Raw genomic sequence first — 27,408 nt, 5'->3', positions numbered from 1 at the left:
CACACTTAACCCTTCCAATTGGAGTAGCAATCACACATACTGAAAATTAAAACTCCAGGAAGAGGCGATGTTGAAAAATTCAGCCAATCACCTGACAGAGCTAATAAAATGTCTTGGGCTGTTAACTAGTCGTTATGAAATTATGGAGCTAAAGTCTTAATTCTGCCATTCTTGCTTTAAGTATTGAAATATCATAGAAAGGGAGAGGTTGACCAAGCTGCCCCCTCGCTAACTCTTCCAAAAACACAGTGTTCAGATCTTTATCCAACTCATGCCACCAATCCTGTGGTTCTCAAGAAAAAATGCTACCTCTAAGAGCAAATCCAGAAGAGCACAAAATGCGTGTTCTTTTCCCCTTCTTCATAGCCCAGCGCTGTAGTCATACAATAACATGCATGAAGAACAAATGAATTGGGGCCCATCACCACATGTGCTTTCAAAACGATGAACATGTTCTCCCCGATGCTGGGCTCCGGAGGCATCTTGTACAGACAACATTTAAAGCCTTCTCTTTCCTCACCTGTGCATCTATTCAAACTTTTGCCCTCTGAGGAATTAAAAAGTTCGGACAGACTCCAATCAGTCTTTATGTAAGACCCTTTTTGAAAATTATGAGGCTTTCTCCATAATCCAGCAGTCAACTGAAAACATATTTATTGAGCACCAACCATGTGTTCAACACTCAGCTAACTGCTGAAAAGGCACAGAAATGTATGAGATACTGTTCGTTACCAGCAGCATCAAGATGTTTTATGGTGATAATATGTATCCAAATGAAACAATAAACAAACCAAATGCACGAGGTACTGATAAAATAAAGTGCTCATTGGTGTGATAGGATGAGCGAAATAAATTTCGCTCTCCCAGGAGCCTCTGGCTCCGACTACTCTTCAGCTCCATGCAGCACAAATAATAACCGAGAATTTAACTAAAGGTTTGGAAGGCGTATTTTAATCATGAGCACATCCCTCGCGCAGTGCCTGGTACTCGGTAAGCTCTGGGCAAATGCTGAATGAATGAATAAGTAAATGAGTGCAAAATGTAAGGAGGCAGAAAGCAGAATGAATTGGCACTATCCAGGAAAGCTTCGGACCTGACACTGCTCTCAAACTAAGCTGGAAGCTGACTAAACTGTCAGTCCTCCAGGTGAATCCATTCAGCCGGCACTGTGCTGCTGGGGGTGGTGGTGATGGCGGTCATGATAATAATCATGATGAAGACAAGGGTGGAAGTGGAGAAGGAGTTTAAAAATCAGGAGATCGGGCGGCGCCTGTGACTCAAAGGGGTAGGGCGCCAGCCCCATATGCCAGAGGTGGTGGCTTCAAACCCAGCCCTGGCCAAAAAAAAAAAATCAGGAGATCGCACCTTAAAATCCATATTTTTCTGTTACATAACAAAATCTCCCACTCCTGGCTCCCATGTCCACGGAGCGTGAGGTAGCCAGGGGCTCCTCCCCTTCTTGGGGTATTGTTCCTCGATTAGCATAACCTTCCACCCTCTCAGGTCCAACCAAGACCAAGGGTCAGTTCCCTTTTATTTTCATACATGCAGCATTATTATTGCTTTCTTATGGAAGAGAAATAAGCCCCATATACGTACTCGTAAAGGCGGAAAAATGAAAGTAAAATGAAATGCTGACATTTCTATGCTATTAATTTCACAGCCATTAGACGGCATAGGCATTCTATGCTATTAAGGCGCAGACATCACCTTCTAACATCATCAAAGGCAGCCTCGCCAGGGAGGCCCTCCGTGAGCTTCCTACCTAAAGGGACAGCCCTGCCCTGCGCCCACGTCCACACACACCTCCATCCTCTGGTCCACTTCCTGTCTCACTTCAGCTCTTACTAAAGATCATACATTTTGCTGACTCACCTTGCTCATTGTTGGACTCCTCTGGTGAACATGTAGGCTCTGTGAAGACACAGATTTTTGCCCTTTTCAGTCCCTGCTTCATCCTTTGTACCTTGGAGAATGCCTGGGACCTTGGATGTGTTTAGGGAATGAATGAGCGCACTCAGCCTCCTTCTCTCATTTGCTTCTCCTGTGTGATCTCTGCCTGACAGGGGGGAGAGGCTGTTGGCAGGCTGGGAGGAAGAGATCTCTCCCCCACTGGAGGAAGTCACTTCTTGGAGGTAGCATGCGCGAGGGCTGGCGCGGCAGGAACACATGAAGAGGGAAGCAGGGCTCTGTAAGACGTGGAGTCTAATTAAGATGGAAAGTGTGTCCTGAAGTTGCCAGCTGAGAATTCATGCTAGGTGTGAACCACAAGGCACTGCCCATCTGCCCTTGTTGTCAGCCCGGACCACTGCCCACCCCAGCCCAGCTTTCTGGTTCCATGTCCAGGTCTTTCCAGACCTGGCCTAAGCTATTCTAGCACCTGGTACTGATCCTCCAGAAAAGAGAACAAACTGCTCACCGCAGACTATAAAACCCTATAGATCTGCTGGTCTCTGCCCCTTCCCTGGCCCCAACTCCTGCCTGTCCAACACATGCACTTTATTTACCTGCCTGTCACACCCAACTACTTTCCAAAGCCCGAGTAGGTGTGGTCCACTCCAGGCTGTGAACACCAGCTCTTCTGATTGGGATCCCAAGTCCCTCCCATTCTCCCAACACATGCTAGCTCATTCTGCAAGGGCAGCTCTAGCAACCCCCTGTATGGGCCTCTCCCTACACCCCCAGTACTCGTGGCAGACCCAGGACCCTTCTCTGTACCACTCGACAGGGTGATACTGCTCTGGTCATGCCCACCCATCAGAAGCTGCGTCCAGAAGGTGTGAACACACGTGTGAATAGCCCCTATGTGTAAAAGTCCCTACAGTCTCCCAGCCAGCTGGATGTACCAGCCTTTAGAAGGCTGGCCTCACTTCTTGTGCCCTCCCTGGAAGTTGATGGGCTTTCAGGTTAAGTGGTCACAGCCCTCGGATCACATCTGGGAGCTGAGCATAATCTGGAGATACCAAAGTACGTTTCTTTCTTTTTTTTTTTTTTTTATTGTTAAATCATAGCTGTGTACATTGGTGCAATCAAGGGGTACAATGTGCTGGTTTCATATACAATCTGAAATATTCTCATTAAACTGTTCAACGTAGCCTTCATGGCATTTTCTTAGTAATTGTATGTAGACATTTGTATTCTGCATTTAGTAAGTTTCACCTGTACCCACTGTAAGATGGGTGTGTAGCCCCACCCATTACCCTCCCTCCACCCTAACCTCCCTCCTCCCTTCGCCTCCCTTGGCCCTTTCCCCATAGTCTTGTGCTATAGCTGGGTTATAGCCTTCATGTGAAAGCTATAAATTAGCTTCATAGTAGGGCTGAGTACATTGGATATTTTTTCTTCCATTCCTAAGATACTTTGCTAAGAAGAATATGTTCTAGCTCCATCCATGTAAACATGAAAGAGGTAAAGTCTCCATCTTTCTTTAAGGCTGCATAATATTCCATGGTATACATGTACCACAATTTGCTAGTCCATTCGTGGGTTGATGGGCACATGGGCTTCTTCCATGACTTAGCAATTATGAATTGGGCTGCAATAAACATTCTGGTACAGATGTCTTTGTTATATTGTGACTTTTGGTCTTCTGGGTATAAACCTAGTAAAGGAATTATAGGATTGAATGGCAGGTCTATTTTTAGGTCTCTAAGTATTCTCCAAACATCCTTCCAGAAGGAACGTATTAGTGGGCATTCCCACCAGCAGTGTAGAAGTGTGCCCTTTTCTCCACATCCACACCAACATCTCTGGTTTTAGAATTTTGTTATGTGGGCTACTCTTACTAGGGTTAGGTGATATCTCAAAGTAGTTTTGATTTGCATTTCTCTGATGATTAAGGATGATGAGCTTTTTTTCCTGTGTTTATAGATCATGCGTCTGTCTTCTTTAGAGAAGTTTCTCTTCAAGTCTCTTGCCCACCCTGAGATGGGATCACTTGTTCTTTTCTTGCTAATACATTTGAGTTCTCTGCGGATTCTGGTTATTAGACCTTTATCGGAGGTATAACCTGCAAATATTTTCTCCCATTCTGAGGGCTGTCTGCTTGCTTTACTTACTGTGTTCTTAGCTGTGCAGAAGCTTTTTAGTTTGATCAGGTCCCAGGATGTATTTTTGATACTGCTTCAATTGCCTGGGGAGTCCTCCTCATAAAATATTCCTAGGCCAATTCCTTCAAGAGTTTTCCCTGCACTTTCTTCAAGTATTTGTATAGTTTCATGTCTTAAGTTTAAATCTTTTATCCAGTGAGAGTCTATCTTAGTTAATGGTGAAAGATGTGGGTCCAATTTCAGTCTTTTACAGATCGCCAGCCAGTTCACCCAGCACCATTTGTTAAATAGAGAATCTTTTCCCCATTGAATGTTTTTATTTTTTATTTATTTATTTATTTATTTTTATAATTTTGGCTTTATTAACCTATTTGGCTCTAGTTTTTTTATTTTTATTTGTTTGGTTTTTTTGTTGTTGTTGCTGTTATTATTCATCTGTTTTTGTTTTTTGGTCATGGCATGTAACTTTTTTTTTTAATTATTAAATCCTAGCTGTGTACATTAATGCGATCATGGGGCACCATACACTGGTTTTATAGACCGTTTGACACATTTTCATCACACTGGTTAACATAGCCTTCCTGGTATTTTCTTAGTTATTGTGTTAAGACATTTATATTCTACATTTACTAAGTTTCACATGTACCCTTGTAAGATGCACCGCAGGTATAATCCCACCAATCACCCTCCCTCTGCCCATCCTCCCCCCTCCCTCTCCTCCCTCTTCCCCTTCCCCCTATTCTTAGGTTATAACTGGGTTATAGCTTTCATGTGAAAGCCATAAATTAGTTTCATAGTAGGGCTGAGTACATTGGATACTTTTTCTTCCATGCTTGAGATACTTTACTAAGAAGAATATGTTCCAGCTCCATCCATGTAAACATGAAAGAGGTAAAGTCTCCATCTTTCTTTAAGGCTGCATAAAATTCCATGGTGTATATACACCACAATTTATTAATGCATTCGTGGATCGATGGGCACTTAGGCTTTTCCATGACTTAGCAATTATGAATAGGGCTGCAATAAACATTCTGGTACAAATATCTTTGTTATAATTTGATTTTTGGTCTTCTGGGTATATGCCTAGTAGAGGAATTATAGGATTGAATGGCAGATCTATTTTTAGATCTCTAAGTGTTCTCCAAACATCTTTCCAAAAGGAATGTATTAATTTGCATTCCCACCAGCAGTGTAGAAGTGTTCCCTTTTCTCCACATCTACCCCAACATCTCTGGTCTTGGGATTTTGTGATATGGGCTAATCTTACTAGAGTTAGATGATATCTCAAAGTAGTTTTGATTTGCATTTCTCTGATGATTAAAGATGATGAGCTTTTTCTTCATATGTCTGTAGGCCGTGCGCCTGTCTTCTTCAGAGAAGTTTCTCTTCAAGTCCCTTGCCCAGCCTGCAATGGGATCACTTGTTCTTTTCTTGCTTATACGTTTGAGTTCTCTGTGGATTCTGGTTTTTAAACCTTTGTTGGAGGCTTAACCTGCAAATATCTTCTCCCATTTTGAGAGCTATTTGCTTGCTTTACTTACTGTGTTCTTGGTTGTGCAGAAGATTTTTGGTTTGATCAGGTCCCAGTAGTATATTTTTGAAGCTGCTTCAATTGTCCAGGGGGTCCTCCTTATAAAATACTCGCCCAGACCCATTTCTTCAAGAGTTTTCCCTGCACTCTCTTCTACTATTTTTATAGTTTTATGTCTTTAATCCAGTGAGAGTCTATCTTAATGGTGAAAGGTGTGGGTCCAGTTTCAGTCTCCTACAGGCTGCCAGCCAGTTCACCCAGCACTATTTGTTAAATAGGGAATCTTTTCCCCACTGAATGTTTTTATTTGGCTTGTCAAAGATTAAATAATGATAAGTAGCTGGATTCATCTCTTGGTTCTCTGTTCTGTTCCAGACATCTACTTCTCTGTTTTTGTGCCGATACCATGCTGTTTTGATCACTATCGATTTATAGTACAGTCTGAGGTCTGGTAGCATGATTCTTCCTGCTTTGTTTTTATTTCTGAGTAATGTCTTGGCTATTCGAGGTTTTTTCTGATTCCATATAAAACGAAGTATTTTTTCAAGATCTTTAACATATGACAGTGGAGTTTTAATAGGGATTGCATTAAAACTGTATATTGCTTTGGGTAGTATGGACATTTTCACAATGTTGATTCTTCCCAGCCATGAGCATCGTATGTTTTTCTATTTGTTAACATTTCGGCTATTTCTTTTCTTAGAGTTTCATAGTTCTCTTTATAGAGATCTTTCGCATCCTTTGTTAGATAAACTCCCAAATATTTCATCTTCTTTGGCACTACTGTGAATGGAATAGAGTCCTTAACTATTTTTTCAGCTTGACTATTGTTGGTACATATAAAAGCTACCGATTTATGAATGTTGATTTTGTAACCTGAGACGCTGCTGTATTCCTTGATCACTTCTAAGAGTTTTATAGTAGAATCGCTGGTGTTTTCCAGATATACAATCATATCATGTGCGAAGAGCGAAAGTTTGATCTCTTCTGATCCTATATAGATACCATTTTCTTCCCTAATTGCTATGGCTAAAACTTCCATTACAATGTTAGAGAGCAGTGGAGACAACGGGCAGCCTTGTCTGGTTCCTGATCTGAGTGGAAATGATTTCAATTTAACTCCATTCAATATGATATTGGCTGTGGGTTTGCTGTAGATGGCCTCTATCAGTTTAAGAAATGTCCCTTCTACACCTATTTTCTTAAGTGTTCTGATCATGAAGGGATGCTGCATATTATCAAAAGCTTTTTCTGCATCAATTGAGAGAATCATATGGTCTTTGGTTTTTAATTTGTTTATGTGCTGAACTATACTTATAGATTTACGTATATTGAACCAGCCTTGAGACCCTGGGATAAAACCGACTTGGTCATGTATAATTTGTTTGATGTGTTGCTGGATTCTGTTTGTTAGGATCTTGTTGAATATTTTCACATCTATATTCATTAGTGATATTGGTCTATAATTTTCTTTTCTTGTTAGGTCTTTTCCTGGTTTGGGGATCCGGGTGATGTTTGCTTCATAGAACGTGTTGGGTAGTCTTCCTTCTTTTTCTACGTTTTGGAACAGGTTGAGTAATATTGGTACTAATTCCTCTTTAAAGGTTTGGTAGAATTCTGATGTGAAGCCATCTGGTTGTGGGCTTTTCTTTTTAGGGAGGTTTTGTATGGTTGATGCTATTTCAGAACTTGATATTGGCCTGGTCAACATTTCCACTTGATTCTGGCTAAGTCTTGGAAGGTGACGTGCTTCCAAGACTTGGTCAATTTTCTTCAGATTTTCATATTTCTGAGAATAAAGTCTCTTGTAATATTCATTAAGGATTTTTTAAATTTCTCCTCCTACCTTTCTGAGTACAAAAGAAATAAATTAAAAATGGGCCGAGCTTCTTTTTTTAACTTCTATGATTTTTCTTGAAAAAGAGGACTGGTTTTCTACATAGAAAATAATGTGAAGAAATAGAAAAAATGAAAACTATTTTTCAAAGACTATTGAACTTTCCTTTTATTCTGCTAAAAAGAATGGAGAGAATGAAGCACCTCAGAATTTATGATACATGGATCACTGTGACATTATCAAAATTCAGCAATATCTTCTGATGAGAAACTACAAAAAAAAATCAAATTGGTGAGTCTTATTAATTCTAGGGGAAAAAATTGAGAAATGGGAGTCCTATCCCTATGAGCAAAGAGTCACACCAGACCCTCATATACCAGAATGATAATTATATTGGGACATCCCTTGCACCAGGAGCAAAACATAACTCTTCAAAGCAGAAATAGAAAAGCAACCTCATGTTGAGACTAACTCAGCACAGTCGTCCTTCTAATTATTTACATTCACAGTTCCTTTGGCTGAGATCAGTTTTTGACGAGATGAAGGTTATTCTCTAAGTACCACTCCTTAGCTACCAAATCTATTAACAGAAAGCCTGTGGCATTTTCTCTGTAGGATTCCACCGTGCTTCCAGTACTGTTTTTATACTTATCTGCAATAAAAAAGGTGATTCCTCCAAGTGCTTTGGATTTGGTTGAATCAGATTTATTGTCTGGCTTCTCAACCTTATTCCCCAGCACAGTGTAATGGGAAAATGCAAAGCCCTTTCAAGTCCTCCTGGATTCCTATGGCAGGGTGGTGAAAATTTTGTTTTCTTTACTCCTTTCCATTTCATAAGAGAAATAGTCTCAAGGAGAGGCTTTCTAATGCAATTTTGTTAGATACAGACCATTGACTATGCCGGCTGGACTTCCAGCCTGAATATGCAGCCCTTTGGGAAAACTCTCGGTTTTTGTCGTGGAAACCCAGGAGAAGAGTTGGTCTGGGCTGTTTTATGAATAAAAAGTCCAAAAGGGGAACATTTTGCCCATTTGAAAGCCAAGAGGAGTCTTTAGGACTTTCATTTTTCACACCTGCATGTTAGAGTAATGGCCTGGGTTTTATGGTATTATGCATCTAGAATGTTCTTCGCACCATCTAAGAATTATTATTATTTCTGCTGATAGTTAAGGTAGATGATAGGTAACAGATAGATAGATGCATAACCCACTGTTGTTCATAACCAGAATAGTAACAGGGAAAATGCCATTTGATTCTCCTTGTCTTCGGACCTCCTAAGGGAGCCTGGGTTGATTTAAAAGGTTAGCCTAGAAAATGTGTATTCTTGTATTTGTTTGGACAGTTCTAACCATGGACATTGTTAGAAAAGGCCTAGGGAATACAAAAAGAAAAAAGGCCTAGAAAATTAGGAGAAGCTGATCTAACCACAGTGGTATTAGAAAAAGGCCAAAAACTAGGAAATTGTTTGTAGGGCTGCTAACATCACCATGGTGTTGGAACATTTCCAGAAAATTACCAAGGACTAATAATTTGGAGGGGAATACAAAGATTTCCAGAGAGCTATAGAGCTACAGTATATTTCCCCCCCTTTTTTTTTTTTGGAGTACAGATCTCCCACCAGAGACAGGGCTTTTAGAAGCACCAGTTCTGTTGTGAGGTAATCTGAGACCAGAGGCCCTAGAGTCCCATTGTCAAGGCTCAAAACAAGGCCTTGCCTACTTATACTACGTGATTAAGGCCAAGTGATTTCACTCCTCATTGTCTCCATGTCCTCATTGTTCATGTGAGGTTGTGATGATTCAACAATGTGATCCAAGAGATCAGTTTAACACAGTGTCTGCTAATTCAGTAAGGACTTGATGGCATCTCACTAAACAAAAATGTCATACTAGAAATGTAACTATTGTTTATCAAACCCAGAAAGTGGAGATCCCAATAAACTACCTTTCAACATTTCTGTGCAAATGGGAAGTCATTATGGATATTGTTGCTGGGCGTCTGATAGGTATGGTAGCCCTCCCTGTTGTTGTCAGAGTTATCACCAGCCCGTGTCTCATCTCCTAGTTATACTGGACAGCTCAGTAAAGCTCAACTAGATTGTAGCTTCTGGAAGACAAGTAGGCTTCATGGGCTTACAGCCTATATAGCTGCACAAGGCCTGGCATTTAGAAGTGCCCGGACTAGATTGAATGCTCTGCTGTTGTTGAAATTCCTAGTAATATTTGAACAGGGAGCCCTACCTTGTAATTTTCACTGGACTCATCCAATTATTTAACTAGTCCTAAAGACAGGGACTGTTTCTCAGTTCTGTAACCTTGTCTGAAGGCACAGTTCTTTATGCATAATAGGTTTGCATTTGATGTTTGTTGAATGAAATTAACATTACCACCAATGACTCATGACTGAACGTGAAGTTTATTTACTTGAGGCCCATTTTTGGAAATCAACGCTCCTTGGGAGCTTATATATAAAGTCCTTTTATAAGCAGGTCTTTGGCTGATGACGAGGGTCACTGGTGGCAATATTCATTCCAAGTAAATTCTGTAAATGTAAAAACAGATTATTTGCGGGATCCACATTCATAAATTCAGACAGGAAGACTGGTTAAATGTTAAAAATTATTTTTTAGCAGATAAAACTGTATAAAAACCATTAGCAAAATCACTTGGGGAAAGGCGGTTTCTAAGGTTTTTAATGTTGACACAGCAATGGACTTTAAATCCATCCTTTATCAACATAAAAAGACATTTCAAGGGAACGGAAATAAATTATAATTCCATTAACCATCACACATTGTAGAAGTACCTATTATGAAAGAAAATCCTTTCTAACTAAGTTTTACTGTTCTGGATCCAGCTTCTTTCATTAAAATAAAGAAATAGTACACTTGACTTCATTCTGGAATATTAATGGGATTGAAATAAGGTTTAAATTTTCCTTTGACTCATTAAGCTAGAAAGTCAAAGTGCTAAAAATATATACTTTTGCTTCACAATAGACTGAAACGGATAACTAGAAAAGAACATTTTGTGTATGTACAGGAATGCAGCTGAAGTGAAAGGTCCTATTGGGAGAAATTTGAACCAATTGTAATGTAGAATTTAGCTATTATATATAAACAGATGTCTATATTCATCACGTAGCTTTACTTGTCAAAAAATATCTTAAAACTTGTACAGTTAGAGACAGTATCAATAACATAAAATTTCACAGCCCCCTTTTAGAACTGTGGCCTTAACATTTTGTAGGGAAATAAAGCTTTGGTTAACCTTGGCTCTGGTAGACCTCATTAAAATAACAGCCTGTCAGTTTCAAGTTTAAAAATAACAGGGTTGTCAGTTTTATATGCAGTAGAACAATCTACAATTTTATTCTCTGGGACAAGGCTGTGGGAAGGGGGCGCGGGTGCAGTGGGCAAAGATTGGACAACACTGCCATCTGGTGGCCACAGCAAAGGTGGCCTCTAAATGCCTGCAGGTGAAACAGGACCATCTGGAAAGTGAGATGATGTCAGATTGTTCGAGCAATCTTTTGTATCAACTTTTTGACAGCCTTTTGCCTTCAAAATGCATGCACATGAATTTTAGTTAACCTGAAATTCATAATCTCAAATTAACAGTAAATAAATCAGAAATTCTGTTCTTTGGCAACCCCTAATCCCTGCATATGAATGACTTGATACAATTCATTTTCAAGAAAGTGAAATCTTGTGAGAAGGGTTGGATTCAAGAAAAACTTTTCAGATAGATTCCTTTATAAAAACTGCCGCATATCTGATGGTTGTTGCAGGCATGTCTTGGTACAAATTTATCAAACTTTTAATATATGATTTGTGTACTTTTCTGGATGATTGTTATGCTTCAATAAAAATAAATGAACATCAGCACCCAAATCTCTCTCTGTAGGCAAAATGTTGACAGATGTCACAAAACTGAATGTATCCCATTTATGTAAATGTTCCCATTTATGTAAATGAAAGTGATTCTAGAGATAAGCTGGATCCCAAACAGATTTCCAAGGTAACCTAACTTGGGATCAGTTCTCTCCTAATGTACTTTGGGCAATTGAATTAAGGGCAGAAGGGTAACATTAGAGAAAAGGGATAAAAGTGAGTGTCATTCATTTGAAATACAACCTACCCAAAATTTCAGAAGACACTGAGAACTCTAATGATAAGCAAGTGGCCTGCCATCAACTCATTCAAATAACAGCCTTAGCCTGGAGACAGTGCTCAAGCCCTCTTAGGATCTTCCCAACTCTTCTCCTTGCAGAATCTTTCAAAGTCCGGTTCAACTGCCACCTCTTCCTTGAAGGTGTCCTCTGTCCCCCCTTCTCCCTTATTATACATCTCACAACCTACAAATATGGCTTAAATATCTTGAGCCATTTACTGAGTGATAAGTTTATTGAAGGCAAGACTATGTCATACATATCACGGTGCACCCAGGACCTAAAAAGTGTACAGTTTATGATAGATGCTAAATAGATGTGTGTGTGTGTGTGTGTGTGTTTCTAGTTGAGCTAACTACCCTTAAATAGACCCTAAGCTGGCCACCTCTCCAGATGTGCTCAGAAAGGACCTTCAGCTGTACTGTCAATTTGGTAGCCACCTGCTACCTATGGCTGGTTGAGCACTGGAGACGTGCTGTGGTGTAGACAGAACTGACACGTGTTGTGAGAAACCCACATAGGATTTTGAACCTATGCCGTTCCACATGGCAGGCATTAGCCTAGTGGAACCATTAAGCCCCGTAGAAGTTCCCATGGACTGAATTGGATGGACTGTAAGTATAAAATACAAACTAGTTTTGAAGACTTCACATTAAAAAAGAAAGTAAAATGTCTCATTAAAATTTTTCATATTCATGATACATGGAAATTATAATATTTTAGATATGTTGGGTTAAACAAAATACATCATCCATTGATGTAAATGAAGGTGATTCTAGAGATAGGCTGGACCCCAAACAGACTTCGAAGGTAACCTAACTTTGGATCAGTTAGGTTAGTTTCAAACTACTTCATTTAACGTGGCCACTAGAAAATTTTAAATTTCTCCTGTAATTAGCTCACATTTGTGGCTAGCATTATATTTCTGTTGGATGTTGCTGCCTTGTACTCTCACTGCGTCCTTGCCCAGAACGGCCATTCTGCCACTTTACAAGGTGGTTCCTTTCCCATTAGAACTAACACGGGCGGCCTATGACATTTCTGCAGTCTGCAGGAGACTAAGAGAACCCATTTAGGTTGTGTGATGGTTACAATGTAAAGGTGAAAGTCAAGTATGATTAGGTCACTTGGGTTTAATCATGAGAAGAGTAAATGGCACGCCCCAGTTGGTGCCCCAGGGGGTAAATTGGATCTTTAAGGTAACCAGATGGCTCCCAGGAACAGGTAATTTACCTCACAGGGGTAAGAACTTGATTTCAAAAAAAGAATACAGTTTAGTCGCCCTATGCCATCTGTCCCCATGGTGATATTTTACTCATTAAACTTGCAGTTCCCAGGGCCCTAGCAATATAGGAACTACTGAGCTTTATTAAATCTTTAAGGTGTTGCTTAAGGGAGGGATAAAATTTGCCCCATTTTGAAACCATTTGTTTTAGGGAGATTGTGCGACTTGGCCGAAGTCACAGTTAAAGTCAACACATCTCAGTACATTGTGGACATTTGTTTCTCTCCACTACTGAAGAGGCTTTGTATGAACTATGAAGTTTTGCCACTCAGGGCACTTCTAGCAAGAAAAGATCTTCCAAACTCTTCTCCTTGCAGAATCTTTCAAAGTCCAGCTCAACTGCCACCTCTTCCTTGAAACCTCCCTCCGTCCCCCCTTCTCCCTCATTATACATCTCACAACCTACAAATATGGCTGACATATCTGAGCCATTTCTTATGCTCATTTATGTGTATATATCTTTCTTCCACTGAGTGATAAGTTTATTGAAGGCAAGACTATGTCATACATATCACAGTATGCCAGGGACCTAAAAAGTGCACAGTTTATGATAGATGCTTAACAGATGTGTGTGTGTGTGTGTGTTGATAGTTGAACTAACTAACCTTAAATAGACCCTAAGCAACCACTTCTCCCTAAGATAGGGAGGCTTACAAGGAAGATACCTCTCTCTATAGCTATATGTATATTTTGCAAGTAAGGGCATCTAGAATTTATGTTTCATGTGCAATTTCCTTTGGAGACCCAGAATTTACATTTGCCCTCTGTCTCGTTCATTCACCATCTATTGAGTCCTACTATAAACCAGCCTTTGTGCTATGAGGTGGGACGCAGATCTCTTAGGATGTGGTGAACACCAAGGACAGGGGCCCTACCCCTGTGTCTCCTGCAGGCTAGGAGGGAAGACTTACAATCACAATAAATGGGGAAGTCTTTATGACAGGTGAAACCAAAGAGATCTCTGTGAGCATGTACCGTACTCTGTGGGGAGGTCCTAAGTGACTGGGTATCAAGGAGCACTAGAAAAAGAGACAGTCACTTCGAGACCCATAGAAAGAGTTATCCACTAAATCCTACTCTTCCCTCCCCTGTGTGGACTTTACATTTGAGTGGGAGTTCACTGCCATCCTTGGGTCTGTCGGTTGATTTTCTTGGGTATATTGATTAGTCTTTCATCGTATTGTTCCTAGAACTCCTTTAGACCAAAATCACTGACAATTAAGCTCCAAGCTTAAGTTAAACCCATAAAGGAAAACACAGCATATCGTGTTACATCTACGGTAGATACATCATATTGTAATAAATGCTACTTTTACATCTATCATGTTATATCATAGATATATCATAGATAAATATAACACAATAGATGTAAAAGTAGAATTTATTATGCACTGTATAGTATAGGTCTGCATGGTTAAGTATAAATCAAATCACACATGCCCAACAGACTTTTATATGCTTTGTGTTGCCTTTTCCATGAAAGATTTAGGGCAACTCATCTCTACCCGAAATGGCTTTAGAATGTAGATAAATTTGATTTCCACCTACCATTTGCTGCACATTTTCGATGCTGCATCTAAATTTCTCTTCCAGTGTGTCCGCATCTTTGCCAATATTCTCACTGTTAGATGGAATCATGTTTGCGATACCTTACTTAAGAAGACCTCGCTCTATTACACCACTCTTGGGTGAGCAAAAAGTTGTTTCGTGTTTCCTGTTGGTTCCAAGTGTCTGTAGGCTTTTGAGAGAAATGCCAGAAGACAGATCTCTTTCTCAGTTATGGTGTAGAAGAATAAAGCCCCAAACAAATGGGATTAAATAACCAATTCTAAAATATTCAGGAATGCCTAAATTCAAAGTGAAATGCTTTGCTGTGCCTCCACCATGATGAAATTTAAGTATTTCCAGACTAACATCACGTGGTGATGAGCTTAACAGATTCTTATGCCAATCACAGGTAGAAATAGAGGCACAGATTCTGTATGGATTCCCTGAGTCTTATCGAAGGCCCTCTGAAGGGCTTGTACGTTTGCCATACACAATTTTTCAGCAAGACTAGATATTTCAGAACATTCAACTTTTTTCACATCAGCAAAATGGATCCATTAAATATATAAGCTCTTTCTGCCAGTTTTCTGAATTAGTGCTCATTTCTAGGCTAGTCCTATACAAAATGGGTCACTCCTATGCCACCACCATGATCTTGTTGGCTATATCAGGAAATTGAGGAAGAATTTCTGAAGGAAATCTGTTTTTCAAACCACAAAGAACTTCTAAAAGTTTTTATTCTGTAATGATGCTAGGGTAAGTGATGATAGGAGCAGAGGTCAGTTTTAAATTATCCAAAGTGCTTTGATAAACCAAACAAGAACTTACCTTGGGGGAAAGACTCCCTATTCAATGAATGGTGTTGGGAGAACTGGATGTCTACATGTAAAAGACTGAAACTGGACCCACACCTTTCCCCACTCACAAAAATTGATTCAAGATGGATAAAGGACTTAAATTTAAGGCATGAAACAATAAAAATCCTCAAAGAAAGCATAGGAAAAACACTGGAAGATATTGGCCTGGGGGAAGACTTCATGAAGAAGACTGCCATGGCAATTGCAACAACATCAAAAATAAACAAATGGGACTTCATTAAACTGAAAAGCTTCTGTACAGCTAAGGACACAATAACCAAAGCAAAGAGACAACCTACACAAAGGGAAAGGATATTTGCATATTTTCAATCAGACAAAAGCTTGATAACCAGGATCTATAGAGAACTCAAATTAATCCACATGAAAAAAGTCAACAATCCCTTATATCAATGGGCAAGAGACATGAATAGAACTTTCTCTAAAGATGACAGACGAATGGCTAACAAACATATGAAAAAATGTTCATCATCTCTATATATTAGAGAAATGCAAATCAAAACAACCCTGAGATATCATCTAACCCCAGTGAGAATGGCCCACATCTCAAAATCTCAAAACTGCAGATGCTGGCGTGGATGTGGAGAGAAGGGAACACTTTTACACTGCTGGTGGGACTGCAAACTAGTACAACCTTTCTGGAAGGAAGTATGGAGAAACCTCAAAGCACTCAACCTAGACCTCCCATTCGATCCTGCAATCCCATTACTGGGCATCTACCCAGAAGGAAAAAAATCCTTTTATCATAAGGACACTTGTACTAGACTGTTTATGGCAGCTCAATTTACCATTGCCAAAATGTGGAAACAGCCTAAATGCCCACCAACCCAGGAATGGATTAACAAGCTGTGGTATATGTATACCATGGAATACTATTCAGCTATTAAAAAAAATGGAGACTTTACATCCTTCGTATTAACCTGGATGGAAGTGGAAGACATTATTCTTAGTAAAGCATCACAAGAATGGAGAAGCATGAATCCTATGTACTCAATCTTGATATGAGGACAATTAATGACAATTAAGTTTATGGGGGGGGAAGCAGAAAGAGGGATGGAGGGAGGAGGGTGGGGCCTTAGTGTGTGTCACACTTTATGGGGGCAAGACATGATTGCAAGAGGGACTTTACCTAACAATTGCAATCAGTGTAACTGGCTTATTGTACCCTCAATGAATCCCCAACAATAAAAAAAAAAAAAAAAAAAACCTTGAACTTAAAAAAAAAAAAAAATAAAAATAAATAAATTATCCAAAGTGCTCCAGTGTGCCATAGAAAACTGCTAGACATCCTGAATTCATTCCTTTGTCTTTTTGAGACTGCACCTGAGATCTTGCCATCCAGCGTCACGCAGATTGCATATCTAATGACTAAGGTAGAATCAGCACTTGTTACAATTCACACGTTGAGTCAGGGCAAGCTCCTTGGGGATGTCTACATCTATAAAGTCAAAATAATGCCTAAGAATTGATAGTTTTTCACTATCGAATACAACAGATATGAATTAGTTCAGTGTCAGACGGTGACATTTCTTCAGGACATGGAGAATGCATTCTGCACTCAACTTGCCTACAGTGTAATCCAGAGGCAACGAGCAGGACCAGAACCTGAGTCACAAACATGAAATTTGAAAGTGTGTTGTTGTTTTCTTAAAAGCTGCAGTAGGAAAACACTTCTGATGTTTCCTGTATTTATCCCACTCTGAGGACCAGTGTTTTACCAGAAAAGGACCCCAACTTTCTTTGCACGCTCATGACCTTAATGGAGTGTGATTCCCCAGCCAAGAAACTCCAAACTGGAAGCCAGAAGAGGTTACTCGGCCTCTAAATTTTTCATCCAATTCCCAATCCCCATTGAAACCCAACAAAGGAAAGCATTATCTTTTCAGACCTTCCAAGATTCTCTCACTTTCCGCTGGGTTTTTATTATTTTTCCTACAAAAGGCCTGAGCGTTTATCTCCTTGGGAATAATGTTGAAAGTAGCACACCACAGGTGAAAAAACATGTCACATGGTAATAGACTAGAAGTTGTTTTTAAATTCCCTGGGAACGGATGATAAATCTCAGGATGTGGAACTGTTTTCAAGTTGTATAGTGTCTCGGAGACCCAGGGGAGTATCGTGTGTATTATGTGGGTAAAGTCTGCTTTAGTTCACTGACAAACTGGATTCCACAGAACCCTGCTGTGTCATCTCCTGGAAGAAAACATGTTACCAGCAATTTCTCCACCAAGCATTACAGAACTTACCCAAATATTACACTAAAGATAGTGATGATCTGAGGCACAAGAAATAATACCAGAGTTTCACAAAAGTCAGAATAAATGGACTTTTTACTGATGTTCTAGTAAAGACAGTGCTAAAAGCCATTCTTGGGAGACATGGATTGCTCACTTCTAAGGATATTTGCGAGATCGTATCTATAAATATTTGGCCCCATCAAGAACAGTCAGTATTCTATCCAAGACTTAGGGACTTTAAATACTCTCCTTCAGACTATATGTGTTTTCAAGAGAGTGAGAGGGTAGTGAACAGGTGCGCTCACAGACCTTATTTGATTACTGAAGGACTATGTGCGGCTTGCATTCCATCGCAGGCTCACCCAGGGAATTGAGTTACTTGGCTCTGTAAGAAAAGATCGTTCTTCCCTAGAGAGAAGCTAGACCAGATCACTGTTTTCAAACCTGGATTATGAAATTCTTCAGACTGCAAAAAATGGTTTCATGGGTCATGAATTTCCCTTCACTTGACCAAGTAACATGGCCTTGTCCGTGAGGTAAACACTACACTGCCTTCATTTCTTTAAACAGATTGTTTTCCAAAGCTAACAAATGACCTTCAGCCTATAAAATATTCACATTGTTTTTTACCCCCATGATATGTATTATTTAGTGAATAGCCTTTTAAGTATTAATCCTTTTTTTCTAAAAATGTGGTATATATTATTTACATCTGGTTACATTATGTTTTTCTGCAGATGAAATAGGCATATTGAAATCTTTCTGAAGTCACGAATTAACAGGGCAGAGGGCCAGGTGCGCACGGCAGGTGGTGGTGAAGGGGCTTGTGGTCCAGATGATGGAGAGGACAGTGCAGGTGGCCGTCTCAGCCTGGGAAGACCCAGAGGTACAGCAGATCCAGGGTAGATGGACTTGGGCCTCGAGGAGGGAGAGAGGCAGCCGTGGGCAATGTCTCTTGAAGAAAAAAGTCAAATATGCCTCATGAGGGACAAAGGTTAATAAATAAAGGGGCTCAAAGACACCCCAAATCAGAATTCAACAGTTCACTTGTTCAGAAAACCAAAGAGAAGGTCCTGGGAAGGACATTTGCTTAGAAGGATTGTAAAGGCCGTTAAGATGGGGTTTATTCCACGTTTAGTTACATGCTCGTGTTTTCCCCCAAGACAAGACTGCTTTTGAGGTTCCCAAGACTCTCCCACAATACCTGTGTCAGTTACCCTTGGAATGACAGTTGAGGTGACAGGAGACTGAATCCTAATTAGAAGATTGGAGGGATCATCCCAGATACTCCTCTTGTTCAGAGGGTAATCGGGTCAAGGAAAATCACTTTGTTTTCTGACTGAATTTGCCCATATCTTCCTTGCTCTCCAAAGGAAAGTTCAGAAGGCCGTAGCCAGCAGGTAATGAATAACTTTTGAGATCTTCCTTCCCTTAGCAGATAACTGGCAATGCTGTTCATGTATTTATTCATTCAACAAATATTTATTATGCACCTGGTACACACAATGCACTGTTTACTGAGCGCCAGCTGTGGAGCGGATGTTCCCGGGAGTCACCAGAGCGCAGCTGCTCCGGGGCCAAACAGTCACTGGACGCAGCGGCTGTGCATGAGCGACGTCATCTCATCCCTTGGGAGGACATGATGCATTTTTTGTTTTTAGTCTCTTTAGATAGAAATTACTAAAATTATCCTGTTTCCTATCATTCCTATGACAGAGTTCAGCAAGCACACACACACACACACAAAAAAAAAAATCAGCAAAGTGTGATTTGCTTGGGAAGGAATATGATGTTCCCCAGAAAGGAGATTTCCAGACAAATTGCAGATTGCTAACAGTGCTGCCCTTTTGTTTACCCGTGACTATAATATTTGCTCCCTATCTGTTCATACTAGACAGCACAGGCGTGAACCTCTTCAAGAAGAGCGACTATCGTATTTGTATCCCCAGAGGCAACCATAAAACCTGTCCTATAAAAGGCACATAATAAGTGTTTAATGAAGGGATACTAGCAACAAAAGCCTTTTTTCTTATGTAACCAATGTATTGGAACTTTCTCCAAATTGTATTACACGTCCCTGTCTCATTAAACTGATTTCCCTGAATGTTATTGAATTTTTGCTTGCTAAACCATGGGTTCGAAATATATTGTATGATTTCCTGTGCTACAGACTATAATTTCCAGATTTTTTTTTCGGTTTTGCATCCTCTATCAGCAAAAACTTCAACATTGTAGACACCTGGGAGACTTATAATTATTTAGACCTAAGTTGTAACATTAACACTACTGAACTAATATATACCGTATCTCTTAAAACTTAGGAAAAAATAGAAACTTTTGAAGATAAGAGAAAGATAAAACAAATAATCTTGATTATTTCGACCATGTGGCATTTCAGATGTATGAGAGTGCAAGGAACATTATCTTGCCATCTTATCATTATTCCTTTGTGTTTACATTGCTGGAAATGAAGTAAATAAATTCCAAGTTTCTTTCAAAAGTTAAGTCATTATTCCATGGGACAAATTATTAAAACTATATGGGGGCAAGACATGATTGCAAGAGGGACTTTACCTAACAATTGCAATCAGTGTAACCTGGCTTATTGTACCCTCAATGAATCCCCAACAATAAAAAAATAAAATAAAATACATAGAATAAAAAAAACTAAATAATGTAATCCATAAATGCATTTAAACAGCATATAGTCTCATCAGTACACCAGCAGCAAGTTAGTGGTGGTTGTGGTGCCAAGGTCAACATCTTACTTGCTCCCTAGGATATTTGAGAAATGTCCATCACCATGTAGATTATCAGCCTCTAGCTTAAATCATGGGAAAGCTTAGTTTCTCCTGTGTCTTCACATTTAAAATATAGAAATAAAAGTTCTAATCCTGAATCCCATTGAATCACTTGAACACCCCCAGAGATGCACATATGCCCCTGTCACCAACCCCACAGACTCTTTGAAGGTCGAGGCGACAAGCAATGACCCTAGTAAGCCTTGTGGTTAAGAGTAACAATTCCACGGGAGGCTGAGGCAGGAGAATCGCCTAAGCCCAGGAGTTGGAGGTTGCTGTGAGCTGTGTGATGCCACGGCACTCTACCGAGGGCCATAAAGTGAAACTCTGTCTCTACAAAAAAAAAAAAAAAAAAAAAAAAGAGTAACAATTCCAAAATCAACAATTGAACTTGAATCTTATTTACTAGATGTGTGGCAAGTTTTTAACCTGCCTAAACCCTGTTTCCCAATTGCATAAAGGGTGTGATACTATTAATATTTCAGCATAGACAGAATTATGATGATTGACCTCATGGGATGTGGCAATGAGTAAAAGCTTACAGTTAGCCCCGTGACTCTAACTCAGTTACAGTCTGTGCTGAACCCAGCAAGGCTCTTCAAAGCTGAGTGCCCTGACAACAGTCTTTTTTCTTCCCCAACTTGTCATTATTTTTAACTTTTTCAAACAATACTGAAATGGTAAAGTTTTAGTCTTGAAAAAATAGTAAGATGAACATCCATATACCTCTAGGGCAGATTCAGTACGAGCTTCAGGGGTTTTTTTGGTGGTTTTTTTTTTTTCTATATTTAAGCAAATAAAAGACCCAGCGACATTTTATCCCTAAATATCTCAGCATGAATCTCCTTTTCACCTAAAAATCTCCTACACAACATTATGATCACACTGAAGAAAGTCAACCATGAGTCAGCAACATCAACTGCCACCTTCACTGCTTGTACATTCAAAATTCCCCAAACTCTCTCTTAGAGCTGGGTCCCCATCTCCAAATTCAGGATGCAGTTGAAGTCTACCCACACACCATACCCAGTTGGGGGTATTGAAGTCTACCCACACTACCCAGTTATTATGGTTTTGCAGTTTCTTTTCATCTGGGACAGTCTTTCTGCCTTAATCAATGAATTTATTTACTTGCCCAGTTTTGAGGCCAATTGTCTTATATAACCTCTCGTCACTGGATGTGTCTGATTATTTATTTGCAATGTTACTTCGTTTGTTCTTTTATCTCTAGCATTCCTCATAACCTGTGAGCTGTTCAATCAGAAACTTGATGAGATTCGAGTTATAGTTACACATTTGAGGCAAGATTTCTTCCTAAGTAAAGTTGTCAGATGAGAGTGTTTGCATAGTCCTTCTTTCTGCTCATCCATTTTTACTAATCTCTTGATTTTAGCCATCATTCCCCTTGACAACTTCCTCCCTCTTTTGTCTAACTTTACAGGTCTGTAAGGATAGGATGAGTGTGGTGCCACCGTCTTCCCATAAACTCAAGTGTTCATGGGCCTTCTGACAGTCTTTACAGGAAGAGCACAGGTCTCTATGGAAAGCAGGTTTGAAATTGTCAGAAACTAGAGCAAACTACAGATAAATGCTAAAACAAGGCTCATGTTTTCCCTATGAACTTCAATAGTATGTATTTGACCCAGATTCCTATGGCATAATGGGGTAGTTGTTTTCGATTTCAGAATCTATCAATAGCATTGATAAAAAAATTAATAGTTATTACTAGTATTACTTATATTGCAGCATTACTAATAAAATATTAAAGCAATGGGTAAATACCATTTGTAAGTATTGGTTACAGTCAATTTGTCCTAAGATAGCTCGTTTGGGGATCAAAGAAAAGACATTGTTTGACCCTGTCACGTTGTTGTTAATGAATTAGGGCTCACTGTTATTGTCAGTAATACGTTTGTACTAAGGGCACTTGTTAATATAAAGATTAGTACGCAATTGTGTGCACTTAAGTTTCAAGGGGAAAAAAAAAAGAAAAGAAAAAAGCCTTCAGGTCTGGGCTACGGCAAAGCAGTTGTGTATCTTATTCAGAAATGAAATAAACAAATGAAATGAGAAAATATTTCTAAATGGTGTGAAAATTGAAAAACATCCCTGGTACTGAAGAATAAACTTCCATCATTCAGACACACTTTAGAATCAAAGGCGTGTTCTTTTACAGGGGCTAGTCGTGTCCATTTTTTCAGCTGTCCGCCTCACCATCACAGTCTAGAGGTGAATTGGCCAGTGTCTGTGCAGAATGTTAAAACAGCATTTACATGTCTCACGGCGGCTTTGCTGTTATCTCCTTCAATTGCACAATGAAAACACACTGGTACTGACATGCCAGGGAGAACTTGTTCAGATTATAAAACACGCTGTGCTGAGTAGTCGGGAAGACCCCATACCCATTGTCAAGACAAAGTCCTCACCTAGCCAACTACGACTGTGCTGTCTCCTCCCCCCTCGGCTGAAGGGCACACACTACTGTGACCCCAGGTGTTCAGCGTGAGCAGTATTGTCTAACACCTTGTAATAGAATGGGGTGATTCAACCCATTATCTCATTCAGCACTAACCAAGGGGCTCCTGTGTGCTGAGACGTGTGTGACCAACTCACCCTGGCCTTTCTCATTTCAGTGCTAAAATCCCCTAAGTTCCAGACAAACTGGGCATGTTGGTCACTTGACCATAGCAGGCAGTAAGGATAAAGACCAACTGCAACCCTATTCCTGCCATCGAGAAATATGTAGTTGCCAAGAGAATCAGAAAAATAAGCCAATGATTAGAGTTTGGAGGGATCAATACTTAGACTCACCAGTGGGATGCCGTGCAGGGCAGAAAGTGGACTCTAATTTGGAGGCCAGAGAAGGCACCCTGACGGAGACCATGCTTGCGTTTGATTTAAACAATGAACAGCCCGACATCTGAAGTTCAATTTTGCAAATACCAAAAGAGGAGAGGCCTGTGGGACGTCACGCGATGTTATTCTTCCTCTGAGTCTCTCAATATGGGTATCCGGTTTACATTCCCCCAGCAGGGAGATGGGATTTCAGGAGGAGAGAAGCAGAGAAGAGACTGCTCACTCTTGGTCCGCTTTTCTGGGGGGCAGAATACAGCTGCCAGGATTTCAGTCCTGAAGATGGTGATTGTTTTTGGAACCAGAGATAAATATGGAACACATATTTCTTTCTCTGAGGATTGTTTTGAAAAGAGTAAGAACAAGTGGCCTAGAGATGGTAGCCTTTACTGGAGGTGAGGAACACCAAAGTGGATACCCCCCAAAAAATAAAATGTAAGCTCTTTTTTCACGTGTTTAATTTTGAAAAAAAAATTGGATTTTTGGAAAAATTATATACTTTTCATCTAGACTCACCAATCATTAAAAATGTCCCACATGTACTTTCTGTCTCTTTCTCTTTATGCCTACATGTATTTATTTGTGTTTATTGCTGAGCCATTATTATACCCCTGTAATTGTAAATATTCCGGCTGGTATCTCCTAAGAACACAAGAACATGCCATTCTCCTACATTGCTACAGTGGCTTTTACGTGTGACTTCTCCCACATTGGCACAGCCTGCTTTTACGTTCAGAGTGTGTAGCACTCCACAGTGCCGTTATCTAACAGTCCGTACACAAATGTTGCCTATCATCTCAATCCTGTCTTCTAAGGCAGTTACCTTTCTGACCTAGCAGCCAATCCAGGCTGCATTGGAACAGCACATCTCATATTCTTTTTTTTTTTTATTAAATCATAGCTGTGTACATAAATGCAATCATGGAGTACAATGTGCTAGTTTTATATACAATTTGAAACATGTTCTTCATTGGAAAGCACCCTCCAGCCTTTTTGGTCCTTCAGGACTGACGCTTTGAGAAGGACAGGCCAGCTGTCTTTCGCATGCTCCTGGGTTTGGGTTAGTTTCATGTGTCCCCATGATTATGTTCAGGTTATGAGTTTTCTCAGCCTAAACGATTGTCCTTCTTGACACATCACATCAGGAGATGCACAGAGTCAATTTGTCCCATTACTTCGATCACTTGGTTATGGTGGAGCTCTCCTGCCAAGTCTCTGTGCTGTAAGATTACCAGTTTTCTTTTGGTAATTATTAAGTAATCTGAGGTAGGTACTTTTAGGGCGTGTAAATACCTTGTTCCCTTTCAAATGTTTACCCAATGGTTTTTGCATCTGTATTAATTTGCTAAGGTTTCCATAACCAAGGACCACAGACTGTGTGGCTGAAACCACAGAATTTCACCCTCCAGAAGTCCTGAGATCAAGGCGTCAGCAGGGGTGGCTCCCTCTGAGGGCTGTGAGGAAAGGTCCAGTCCAGACCTCTCTCCCTGGTTTATAGATGGGCATCTTCCTCTCTGCGTGCCTGTGTGTCTAAATTTCCTTCTTATAAGGACACTGCTCATATTACGTTAGGGTTCATCCTAATCACGTCAACTTGTTGACCTCTGTAATGAAACTACCTCAAACTAAAGTTGCCTTCTGAGGTCCTGAGGGTTAGGACTTCAACCTATGAATTGGGGGGCAGGGAGACACAATTCAACCAATAAAGATGCATTTCACCATCCATGGACGTTCTCCATGTTCATGTAGACAGAGGCGGAAATCAGAGCTGTAACTGCATAAACCTAGATGTTCCTTCTGGAGCCACATGGCATTAAATCCCTCTCTCTACACTTGCATAGGTAAGAAGTCAGTACTGAGCTTGAAAACACTTAAGACGCTGGTACTGAGATCCTCCTGGCCATCTCTCCACAGGGCTGAAATTTATGCTAACTCATATGTAGGATGGCTCTTCTCTATTGGTGCTAGAGATTGTTAAACGGGTTTGGTTTACTGTTCAACACCCAAGTGCGTGCTGTATGGGCCTGTCCATTGCACCAGCAGCTAAATTGGAAACCACATTTATTTTTTGCAGAAACAAGTAGTTTTTGGGGGAAAGTGTTTATCTCTTAGTGCATTGTTTTGGTGCATTTATCAGGCATGCAGGCAGTGAAGTCTGAAGACTGTCTTTAGAGGAGGGTTCTCACTGTAGGAGTCCTCGCCAGGGGAGGGATGCAAAGCCAGGTGGGATGCTTCATAAGTTTTTAATTCAAAGGACTGAAGGATAGAAAAGATGAAAATCAAAAAGCCAACTACCTGAGAACTCTGTGTGAGAGGAAGATTGGGGGGAGGAAATGAGGCTTTCCTGCAGCACCTGTCTCCCCCTTAACGCTGACGAAGTTAGCGCTGGTCACATCCCAGGTACTATAACTTCCACCTGTGTCACACACATCCTTGTGTAGAAATGGACAAAGCCTGAGAAGGATGCACACTCACTTTCCTTGGTTTCTTGGTCAGGTTACCGACATAAAAGAGAAATTGAAGCTCTCTAAAAAGGTCTGGTCGGCGTTACCCTACACCATCTGCAAGGATGAGAGTGTGACTGCAGGGACGTCCAACGAGGAGCAGTGCTGGAACGGGCACAGCAAGGCCAGGTGAGGCTGACCCCACAGTCAGGAGGGTGGGGGAATGGCATTCACCCTGGAAGCCTCTCCCGGTTCAACTCTGCAGACTGTTGATGCAGAAAGCCCTTGAGGGTGGAGGGGCACGTCATCCCTCAGCAACAGCTGTTGAGAGTGACAGGTTTGATGGGTACCCAGGAGCTCTTACTCTCAAGGTGCCATTAAGGGTGGAATCCTTGCTTGAACGTCTCGCCTCTGGATGAGGATGGAGGCATGGTGACAGATGCCAGGTTACAGATACCCTGAGATCACAAAACTTTTATGTTCGCTTGCTGACTTTAAGATACCAGAGTCCTCTTTATCAATATATTTTCAGGATTCTCTTTTTTTCATCATAAGTAAAACAGGAAAAAGTAAATTCAACTGTAATTTTGTTTTCACCCCTGGAGGGGAAAAAAGACAAGAATTGAAACGTTCATTGGAAAGGTAAAAGGGAACGTCAGAGAGACACAAGGGGAGGGTTCCAACAGGAAGTCCCATCAGAACCTCCTGACAAGAGCTGGCTGCTGTCCTCACTCTGCTCTGTGGACTAAAGCTGCAGCCGCTCGCTATGGAATTCCTGAGTTTATTGATTCAGCTCAGAAACAGGCTTGGCCTGGGTGTTCATAGGGTGGAGAAGCTGGACAGAGAAACTGATTGGAAATTGGCAAGCAGGGCAGGACAGGAGGAGAGGAATCTGCTGGAGCCCTCATCAGTAAGCAAAGCAGCTGGTAAATTGGACTCAAAGAGTTGTTGGGGGGTTGGCCAGCAGGTGGAGAACTCAGAGGGGAGTCTGTGCTGGGGCCTCACTGGGCGGTGTCCAGCATAAGGAACAGCTGTGGTAAAAGGACAAGAAGGTATGTGCTTATTACTTTCAGAAGAAACTGCAGAAGTTAAGCCAGGGGTCAGAGAGAGGCCCGTATTGGTGTAATTTGTTACTCAGTACTTCAGGTACTAAGCTGTATTTTTCAGCATCTGTTGCTAATGATATCATTACCCAGACTACAAAGATCTTCACCAGAGGAACCCAATACCTACAGAAAGAGGCCTAACCATTTCAAGTTGCCCAAAATATCAATATCCAAATCTTAGATTATAAGAAGGAAATTAATCATGATATTAACAACATGTCACCCCCCCCCAAAACTTAATATTTTGTGTCTGGCTTTTTTTAACTTGGAGACCTTTGCCCGGCAGATTCAGCTGTGAATTAACAGGGTCTGATGTTTCTTGGCCTCATGACTCTAAGGAAAGACACTGTAGGGATGATCAGAGGGCCTAATGAATAAAACGCTTGATGCTTTTGAGCTGTTCCGTTGCCCATCTGTGTTTACCTTTCAGCCTCAGCTAAAAGGAAGGCTGCATTTTGAATCACATTCCCAGAGATAGTCATGCAGATCACTGGGTATCTGGGCACATGCAGTTTCTTACAGAAGGAAATATAAAGAATGGTTGTGGGAAAGGTTAGGGGAAAGGATGAAACTCCAAGAAAATGAATGGGGAAGCATTACCCTGCCTTTTAAATAAACAGCAGCTGAATACGGTCCTCCCCAAGTTAGGAGAACAAAGGAACAGTTCTGTAG

General features: G+C 40.6%; 1 protein-coding gene across 1 annotated transcript in view; it reads left to right on the top strand.

Annotated features, from left to right (window-relative positions):
• Positions 1 to 27,408, top strand: part of GPC6 (glypican 6) — a 1,175,593-nt gene that overhangs the window by 1,126,349 nt on the left and 21,836 nt on the right. The window contains exon 7 of the mRNA XM_053563821.1: positions 25,683 to 25,819. Coding sequence (XP_053419796.1) covers positions 25,683 to 25,819 — 137 coding nt within the window. The remainder of the gene's footprint in view (positions 1 to 25,682; positions 25,820 to 27,408) is intronic.

The sequence above is a fragment of the Nycticebus coucang genome, chromosome 15, assembly GCF_027406575.1.
Source record: "Nycticebus coucang isolate mNycCou1 chromosome 15, mNycCou1.pri, whole genome shotgun sequence".
Taxonomy (NCBI): domain Eukaryota; kingdom Metazoa; phylum Chordata; class Mammalia; order Primates; family Lorisidae; genus Nycticebus; species Nycticebus coucang.
This window is presented reverse-complemented; position numbering and strand designations above follow the sequence as displayed.